Below are 10,214 nucleotides of genomic sequence, written 5' to 3'. Positions count from 1 at the left end.
AAATCAAACGTTTTGAACACAACTTAAAACATTTCATTCTCATGAAAATAGCTTACAACATCTAAAATAAACTATGCCCTAGTCTCAAAATATAAACTCACACTGAACGATTTCAATTTCAATGTTAAAAAGTTTAAAAATAAAATCCACTTTTATAACATTTCTTGATATGAGACTATAAAAACATCTTCATTAATACAGAAAATCCTCAGTGTTCTCAACAAAACAAAGTATACAGTTGAGCCATTCTTGAGCAATCAATAGATTTTCAGCTTTATGAGATCATGTCTATTATGAGATGAATTTAGAGAATGTATAGTCATGGAGCCATGAGAGTTAACTCCCTTTGAATTGAATCGAATACTTGTTACAATCAGTGGGTTGATCATGTGCATTGCTTGACAGAGCCGAATCTTTTAAGTAAGTGCGATCACAGTGCAAACACTAAACAAAAAAACCTATACTATTTCACCACACTGGCGGGAAGACTTCACTCATTATCGTACATCCTGACAAGTGGCATGCAAAAGGATCACGTGGATTGTATCCAGATGTAACTTGCATCTGCAAATGACAGCAGCAATAGAGAACCCATTATTGTGGAGGAAACAGATTCCAGATTATCTTCACAAGGTAATCTAGAAGAGAAACGTCACTAGTATTGACGGGCTGCAAATACTACAAAGCAGCAACAAGAATGTGTTACTATTATTTTGCTTCTCAGCAAGCTTCGTGCAGACATCAAATAGCTTCATCCACCACTGCAGTAATACAAGTATTGACACCGACATGTAATGCATAAAAAGCGGTTAGAATGTATGAATTGTAAAAGTCTCAGTTGGCAAATGGAGTTAACTCTTGTTATGGTCATATGACAATATTCTCTAAATTTATCTTTACAAGTTTCTGGAAAAATAAAAATTAATTTCTAAAAACTGAAACTAAGCAAGTTCCAAGGTCGATGAAAAGTGCATGACATGATTGTAAAGTTTGGAATTTTTTAGATGAACATTGATAATTTTTATTATTCAGACTACTCTTCCCATTTTGCATGTCATTCCCAACATTTCAACCGATGTAACTTTCAATCTTTAGGTGCATCATAACGCGGAAACACCATAAAAAAAATATCTATTATATAATCAACAGTTGTCTGCTTGTGTGCATGTTCAGCTAAAAGTAAAAAACTACAAAACAAAGATACACAAAGCTTATATATTCTTGATCACCATTGTCTTAGATAAATAATGCTTAAAATTTAGAAAAAATTATTCAATCTTTTAACTTAAAATGGCACAGGTTTTGTCAGAGGGGGATTCGGCTTTTCAGCCAATTTATCTACTAAAGGGAAGTAACTGATTTTTTTTTATCAAGGTGTTACTTCCCTTATGCTGACTCATCTCTCAAGAAATTTATATGAGAGTTGTCTGCGTGTATGTCCAGAAAGAGGAAGGCTTGGGTGAAGAGAAAGAGGAGGTGGGGCAGGAGAAAAGGAAAATGGAAGAGGCAAAAGAGAAAGATGGAGAGAGGTAAAGAGATAGAAGTTTTAATAGAAACACATATATATATATATATATATATAACTACTTCATTTACTCACATAAATTTAATATACGAAAGTATAGATTTATGCGTAAACTTTAAGTATTTACTTCAAAAGTGCTCAATACGTAGGTAGAGCTAGTTAGTAATTTATAAAATATATATGGCGACTAAGCTTAGTCGCCATATATATTTTATAAATTACTATATATATATATATATATATATATATATAGTGATGGGATGAGTTTTTTGATTTTGATATAATTACTAATTCTTTAAAACCTCTAAATATTTAGCTATAGGAGTTTTTTTTTGGGGGGGGGGGGATTACCATAAAAATCCACATATGTGCATCTATTTCCGCAAATGTAAAAATCCATGCAGATTTTAGTTTTACTTCTAGTTTAAAAATCAATAAATATCTATCGTTTTATCAACAAAGAAAAATTAAGTTTTAAACAAAAAAATGCAAAATAATGAAAAGAATCGTTTTTGGAATTGGAAATTAGGTTAAAATTTTTCTGATTTTAATACCAATACCACAAAAGTTCTGATTTTTCTGATTCCAATTAATTGTCAAAACATTAATATATAGTAATAAATAAGACAACACATCTAAAACAAGAATAAGTTTAAGCCTCCTAAAATTAATATTTGAATTATTTGCAAAGACCCATTATAACCAGTTTTAAGTAACAGTCTATTGGAGATTAAAGGCTCAATCCTCAGTATGGGCAAGGCTAAGATTAATTACGAATTAGTTAAAACTTCTATCTGGTCCTGTTTGATGGAACGAGAGCAAGCTAGCCGTTTTGACTAAACAAAAGCTTCCATTTGAAATGCAAGTTCGACAAGAGGCACCTGAAAATGTTTGGAGGTTACATCAACTGAAACATTATGAGAACATCACGAATGAGAATAATGGTCCGAATAATCCGATTAATACATGAGTAAAACGGAATGTTATCTCATTAGATGCTATAAAAATATGCAAGATTTTGGAAAAATTTTGTATCATTAAAAAAAAAATATATATATATTAATATATTCTTTGCAATATTTATGGTTATATTTTAAAGCAGCTACTTTTCAAAAATGGCTGCCAAATTTTATTACAACTAAAGACAGTAAATTAATCCAACCTATTTGTTTTCTGAGTTTTGTGGATTATTTTGCAAATCATTTTTTTTTTATTTTGCAAATCATTTTTTTTTTATTTTGCAAATCATTTTTTTTTTTATTTTGCAAATAATTTTTTTTTATTTTGCAAATCTTTTTTTATTTTGCAAATAATCTTTTTTATTTTGCAAATATCCCTAATTCTGATTAATGATTAGCATCTTCAAGCATCTAAAGATATAAACCTCCCTTAATCTTACCATCAACGACAATTGGGAATTTACTATCTTTCTCTGGTAATATGAAGGAAGGGTCTGGGGGGGGGGGGAATCATTGCCGCCTAGATTTAGGGTTAGTGGTAGGATTGAGGGAAGGCATATTTTATTTTGTAAGAAACAAATGAAATCAGACAGCAGACAGTATTTATTAGAAATTAAACTTTATAATAATGGCATATCCAATATAGGATACTGCTGAAGAAATTGTCTTTTATACGACAGAAATTTGTATGAAGTAATCCACAACAGTAAAAAAACAAATTGCAAAATAATAAAAAAGAGAAATAAAAAATCAGACATCAATAAATAGGGTGGATTAATTTGCCTTGTTACTTGTAAAATCAGACAAAACTAATCGAGAAGATTTGGCAGCCATTTTCGAAAGCCAACCACTTCAATATAACCATATTTATGAAAAATGTAATTATTATTTACATGATCGAGACTGGTGTCCACATTTTGATTATTATATTTACAATGTTTCGACTCTCCACGTACTGAACACCTGTTTAGAAGGCCGGTGCGTACAACAGTTGCAACGTTGTGAACATGACAACATGCCAGATAAAGACAACAGTCCGAAGCATGGAAATAAGAACCAAACTTTGTTTTTTCGATTGTGAAGTTCAGCTTCTCTTCTTGAGAAAAGTTTGTATTCGTTGGTCAACCTTTGTAAAGATTCTAAAAGTATTCAAATCTTAACTTTGCATGATGTACAAAGAAGACTGACAGTTTTCTGCTGTGCTGTCCAAATAAGCAGGTTTTGTTTTGAAAGATCCATTATAAATGTCGGATCAGGTTATCTGTTCAGATGTTGCACCAGGCGATCTGTATAGGTGGTGCATCATTTAGATGCTGGATCAAAGAGACTTGTGTTTCTTGCAATGGCTTTAACTGGCGTGTTTCCCTTTGGAGTTACAATTTGATGCCTCAGCCGAATCGGAGTTGTGACCAAAGCTGGCTTAATATGCACATTTTTTACATCACGGATGGGGGTTTTAATTATTTCACGGGGTAATGAGAGTTGGTTTTCTTTGTTACAATCTTGGAGAACTTGGCGTGGACTCGGACTTTTTTTCTCCACATTTATCTGAATCATTGGCAATTGTTCTTTTCTGTACTTTAAGATTGGAGCCGGGCTGAGAAAAACCGAATTCTCCTTTTCCAAGGAAATGGTTGCAGCTTTCACGAACGGTTGTGCTAGCTTTTTGTTGCTGTTGGGGTTGGTCCTATCACATTTTTGTTCTCGTTTCTCAAATTCTTTCCGAAGAAATTTCTGACGGATTTCAGCAACATTAGATCGGCATGCTCCATCTAAAGACCGGTGTCTCCTTTTATGAATCGGAGAGCGACGGAGACAGGTTTCGCTGATGTTCTTCTCCAGTAAACCCCCCTTGTATAAGTTGGGTGAATTCAAGCAGGCCTTTATCATTTGCTTGTATTCAGTCTGGCGTCGGTTTCCTGGGGTCTCAACGGCACCAATCACTTCAATTTTCTCTTCTGTTCTGTGTATAGAAAGTGGACTCGAAACCCTGCGCAAACGCAGACATTTGGTTGGCGTTGGTGCCGAAATGCAAGCATCTTCACTGGCATCAGTACGAAGAGAAGGCTGACCATTAGTCTCTAGGCACCGCGTCCACTGAGGAGATATTTGCCCATTTGTTTTTAGACAATTTTCAGCCGCATTTTCTGTTCTGTCGAAATGTCTCAACAGAACATCAGCCTTCGATATTGCCGGAGAAAAGCATTTCTGCTTCGGAGTTATTGGCTCACACACAAAGGAAGAGGATCTATGACCTTCTGACCCTTTAGGTTTGCTAGTCTGTCGGAGAGATGCATTCACAGATGATTTTCTTTGAAAGGGTTTCTGGTCAACAATAACTGGGGACGGACAGTACATCATACTTCCAGGTTGGATCAAGCGCTCATCAGAGACTTGGGCTCTTCTGAGGATTTTCTTTGTCTCTCCTGTCACCTTTAAGTTCGCAACAGCAGTCGGTCGATGTACAGTCTTTGTATCTGTAGCACTATATGAGCGTTTTTTGGATTTGTTATTAGTCATGCTGCTTCTATGATCGTGTTGAAGTCTATTCAGAGATGTGCGTCTCGTCTCGACAGACTGGGAGCGGGCGTGTAACCGCTGATTTGTATCATAGTTACACGATTTCAAGTTGTATTTATTTGAGCCAGTAATCATTTTTTTGTCACTTGAAGTAGAAGAAACAAGAGGAGTATCAGATTTTTTTGCGGCATCACCGACAAAAATAACTGTACCACCTGAAATAGTAGAAAATCCGTCATCGGAATCAGTGGTGTTCTCGTCACCATTGTCCGTTATCAAAGTGTTTGTTCTATTGCTTATGACAGCGGCTTGTTTTGGTTTTGCAGGGAAACTAAAAATCTCATCGTTTTGAAGATTTCTGGCTACAGATTTCACTGGCGTGTGATTCGCGTTAATCCAAGAATTGACATAATCAGTTGAAACAGGCACCATAGTAGCAGGAGCGGTAGGACGGGGACTGTAGCAACTACTTGTGCTGGAACGCCTCGGCCGATGTTTACCCATTTCCCTGACAGGACACAAGGGAGAAGACGACGGAGCAATGTTCTCAGATTTCTTTTTCTTCATGAATCTACGAAAGGGGCTGGCACTTCGTTTACGTCGCCGGCTTCCTTTTCCATAGTTGACAGACTCTCTACAACGACCAATTTCTTGAAAATCCGATTCTTTAGACATTGTCTCGAGGGGTTTAATTTCTTCCATTTTCTGCAACAGAGAATTAAAAATAATAAAAATGAGATTGATTTGATTATCAAAAAAAAAAAAAACAAAGGAAAATTTCTACTTACAAACTGAGCTTTAGAAATTTCTTTGGTAATATTAAGTTGCTGCAGAAGTTTTACTGATTTAGAATTTCATCTTGAAAATGAAAAACTTTTCTTTTTTTTTTTTTTTTTAGAAATTTTTATTCATAACAATAACAACCTTTGCTCTATAAGTTCTGCCGTCAACAAGATTATGTCTCGCTTGTAAAATTTGAGAGCTAGGAGAATATGTAGGATGGGGCAAGATTTTCCAACCAAATTCTACTAGGTTGGTTTTGTTCTATGGCATATCAACGCTTTTCAGGTTATTTAATGCCAAATCCAGTGATTTTGAAGAAAAACTTTTTAATAGAATATATTTGTTTTTTTTTAAGTCAGCTTCTATTTAACCCATAGTTGGGACTAGTGTTGGGACGATTCCAAAATTTTTTACGATTCCGATTACAGGAAAATGTTGATTAACGATTACGATACCAAGTACGATTCTGATTCTGAAAAGTAATATGGTTAAGCTCAAACATGGAAAAGTAAAGGACTAGTTGTTAAAACTGGAAAAGAAAAGGACAAAATAATCTAGTAAAAAATATAAATTTATAACTTAAAATATTGCAGCATTAAGATGATTATATAATGTTATAAATTGAATTTTAAAAAATTCTTAATGGTGCAATATTTTAAGTTATAAATTTATTATATTTTTACTAGAATATCTTGTTCTTTTCTTTTCCAGTTTTAACAACTAGTCCTTTACTTTTCCATGTTTAAGCTTAACCATATTACTTTTCATGCTCGCATTTTTCTATTGTAATCCATAATTTTTCCAGGCTTCCAGTAAATTCATTTGTTCTTTGTTTAATTTCAGCCTTAGTTTTTTGCCCCCATAAACATAACATATACATATGTAATAACAATGTACGGCAGTCGTCTGCTTTCAATAAAATCCCCTCAATTATCTCCCTTTCATTCTGTCTGTTTCACTTGTTACTTCTCGTTTCACAAGAGCGGTGAATTGGTAGCAACAGTAGTCACTGAAGTGACGTGGTTGCTATGGAAACCAGTCACAAAAAACGTTGCTCATCTCCTTACATTTTTTATGATTTTGAACACTAGTAAATTCATCATAACTTTTGTTTTACCGAACGAAAATTGAAAAATTTTTTTTTCACAATATAGCTGAGAAGGCGATCTATAAACTGTAATAATTGTTTGAAATTTAGTTGAAAATTGAGTGAACAGTGAAGCTTTAAAGCAGTTCTAAATGACTAAAACTGCCACTTAATCATATATTCAAACACTACTGTGTTTGAATGATATATATATACCACTGGGGGTGCCCGGCATTGCCCGGAGTGTTTAGAGGTGTAAAAGAACAACAAAAAAAATACTGTTAGTAGGCGGGCAGGTTTGAACCTATGACACTGAGATCTTGCCGCTGCGCTACGATGACAACGGAAGTGAAAAGCATTTAAATTTAGCGATGTCAATCAAAAGCTGTTGACTCACTGATAATTGGCGAAGAAATGAAAGTGCCTGGGGCCAGTCTTTCGTGATATTTATTTTCTTCACCACGAGGTCGTTCCCACCTCCCAAGTGTCCAAATAAATAGTAATTGTCTAATATGAGGGGTTTTCCACACAGTGATCCAAGCTAATTGTTTTCTGGACGTCCCTGGCACGAAGCCGGAAAACTGCCTTCGCTTTCGGTAGTTTCGCTTTGTTATACTAAAAACCCGAACAAACACGCGAGAAGGCAGAATACCGGGTATTCTATGAAATAAAAGTCGCTCAAATAAAAGATAGAGATGACCTCCTTTTGTAAATCGGAGATATTATAATTTAGAGAGTATATAAAAAGTTGTAAGGCTGACTAAATAAAAACAAAAGTCCAACTGAACATAAACATCAGCTCAAGCCCTAAAGACTCATCTGTCTCTGAGAACCACAAAAACCAACTTGACCGCGAATATGTATAGATATATATCTCTTGATTCATGCCACAAGACCATTTGATATTATCAACTTAAAAAATTGACTAAAAATGATGTCTACCATCTTATATAAACACTACTTTCAGAAAATCTCAAACGGGTCATAATCACAGCATGTGACATTGAATCAAAGTGAACATTACTATTTGAAAGACGTCAGCTCATTCTTGGACGGTCTTTCTTCACCTAACTAAATATTTCTCTCATTGCAGGCCCATTACAATTATGCACTCGACTAAACATGCAGCAATATACATTTTTACATAGAATTTTAGCACAAAATATATTGTATAAGAGTAATGCTGAAACTCCTTCAGAAAAATAAAAAAAAAACAAGTTGCTAATTCTCTTCACCACATGATTGAGTACAGAATTTCCGTTTATAATGTAGTTTTTCATTGACTATTATTATGGGGAAAATATAAAACTTACCTTGGAGTTTTTAGAAGCACAAAGAACTTGGAAAAAAGGTTTCCTTTTTACTTTCCTTGTTGGAGATGTTTTAATTCTGTGAAACAAGAAAACATGTTTTTTTTTTTTTAAATAATCCAAAAGCGAAGTTTTCTGAAAAGACAAACTCTTTAAAAATTCAATTCTGAATCAATTCCTATCCAGTAGAAATTATAGACAATCACACTTGGTCTTAGAAGGCTTTTAAAATATTTTTCAACAGTTTTGAGGACAAAAGATGTTTTCAAATTTATTTGAGGCACCCCAGAATGAGAAAGAACCAAAAAAGACATGTTTTCTCTTTTCCTTTATAATATTTTTATTTTTAGTTGTATTTCTTACGCAAAAAATCGAATATTTAAAAAAATACTTCTATCCAATACATTTTATACCTTTTTAAATTTGTGTGATCACCATCTCTAAACATATTTTTACTTAAATGCTATTTTTCATGTTTGTTTATTGCATTTATACATTTTGCTTAAAAAGTTTTATCAATAAAACATTTTTATTTTAATCTTCTAAATATATAAAACTCAATATATGTGTGCATGTGGCACAATGATGTAGAGCCATTTTTGAGGAGCCTCAGTTCCCCACATTTAGAGGCCTTATACCAGATTTTCCTTGTACTCAAGAGGAAACATATAAAACTGTTTTCATCTCAAAATGTCAGCCAAATATGGAGATTGCCAGATGTTTACAAATTGTCAGTGCAATCGAGGTACAAAAGTCAAGATTAGCTACATAAAATCTTAAAGTGTATTCTTACGTAAAATTTACCAAAGACAAGACTATGGAAACGTAACCGAATGTTTACGTCCACTGCTAAGGAGGTGATGAGGGCATATCTCACTTAAAAATTAAAATTTTGAATTTTAAAAGAAGAGATACGGAGAGAGGATGCAGTGAGAAAATAGTAAATATGAAGAAACCAAAAAAAAAATTAAAAAAAAATAATAAAATATAGCCAAAAATATAAGTAGCTCCCCTACACCTTAATACAAAAAAAATAAAATAAAAATAATAAAATATAGTCATAATTAGGGCTATGACAACAGAATATTCTTTTGCTTGTTTTCATTCTCAGGCATATATCCATTGATACCTTATGTTTTTATGTAGAGTGATGTGGTTCTCAGTTGATTAATTGATAAGGTGAAAAGAGCGAATCAAGGAGGGTTATTTAATTTATTATTTCAATTTTATTTAAAAGGTGTATTTTAACACCATGTACCTAAAATTCCTCATTTTCAGTTCAAAATTGAAAGAAATTTGAGCAGCCAATTTGTCTAGATCAAGTCTTTTCATCGACCATCCGAGCATTTTCCTCGGCAAGCGAGGAAATACTTTCTTAAAATCAACAAATGCAAAGTAGAGACCTTTCCTGGATATCATGTACTTTTCCTGCAGTTGACATGCAATGAAAATGTTATCCGCCTACCATTTCCTTTATGCTCATTATATTGTCGATGTGAGTGTATAAGATACTAGCAGGGAGACCCGACGTTGCCCGGGATTGAATGATGATCAAGTATTTCACACGCCTATATTTTTTTGTCGTCATTGAAATCTGTGAAATCGCCCAGAAGGAAGCTTCACATGCCTCCCTGCAGTAACTTAGTCCAAAATATGTTATTCGACATTGTACTCTAGAGAACCTACTGTTTCTTTTACAAAATTATTTTATATAAACTTCTTTCCAGTTAACGAAAACAAAAATATTAAGAAATTTATGTGCAGGGTTTGAACCTATAAACCATGTCATGCAAAATAAACAAAAACAAAAAGAAAAAAACATGTAAATTTTCAAGTCTTATAAAATTCTTTGCAGTTAATGGAAAAAGAAACATTAAGAAATTTACATGCAGAATTTGAATCTACAGACCACGTCATGCAAAAAAAAAACAAACAAAAAAAAAACACGCTCTTAATTTACCCACAGTAGAATTTTCACAGCCTGTTGTTCTATTATTGTTGCTAACTGATGATATAGAAACAATGGCTTT

The 10,214-nt window shown here is 33.5% G+C and overlaps 1 protein-coding gene across 1 annotated transcript in view; it reads right to left on the bottom strand.

The window, feature by feature from the left end:
- Nucleotides 1-3,043: 3,043 nt before the first annotated feature.
- The window catches only part of LOC145242155 (uncharacterized), a 50,777-nt gene continuing 43,606 nt past the window's right edge, over nucleotides 3,044-10,214 (bottom strand). Inside the window, exons 9-10 of the mRNA XM_080105132.1 lie at nucleotides 8,188-8,263; nucleotides 3,044-5,709 (exon numbers count right to left, since the gene is read on the bottom strand). Of these exons, the coding sequence (XP_079961258.1) occupies nucleotides 3,787-5,709; nucleotides 8,188-8,263 (1,999 nt within the window). The 3' untranslated portion in view covers nucleotides 3,044-3,786. The remainder of the gene's footprint in view (nucleotides 5,710-8,187; nucleotides 8,264-10,214) is intronic.

Source organism: Euprymna scolopes, chromosome 21, assembly GCF_053919585.1.
Source record: "Euprymna scolopes isolate OS-2025 chromosome 21, ASM5391958v1, whole genome shotgun sequence".
Classification (NCBI taxonomy): Eukaryota; Metazoa; Mollusca; class Cephalopoda; order Sepiida; family Sepiolidae; genus Euprymna; species Euprymna scolopes.
Note: the sequence above shows the minus strand (reverse complement) of the source record. Positions and strands in the feature narration are given on the sequence as shown.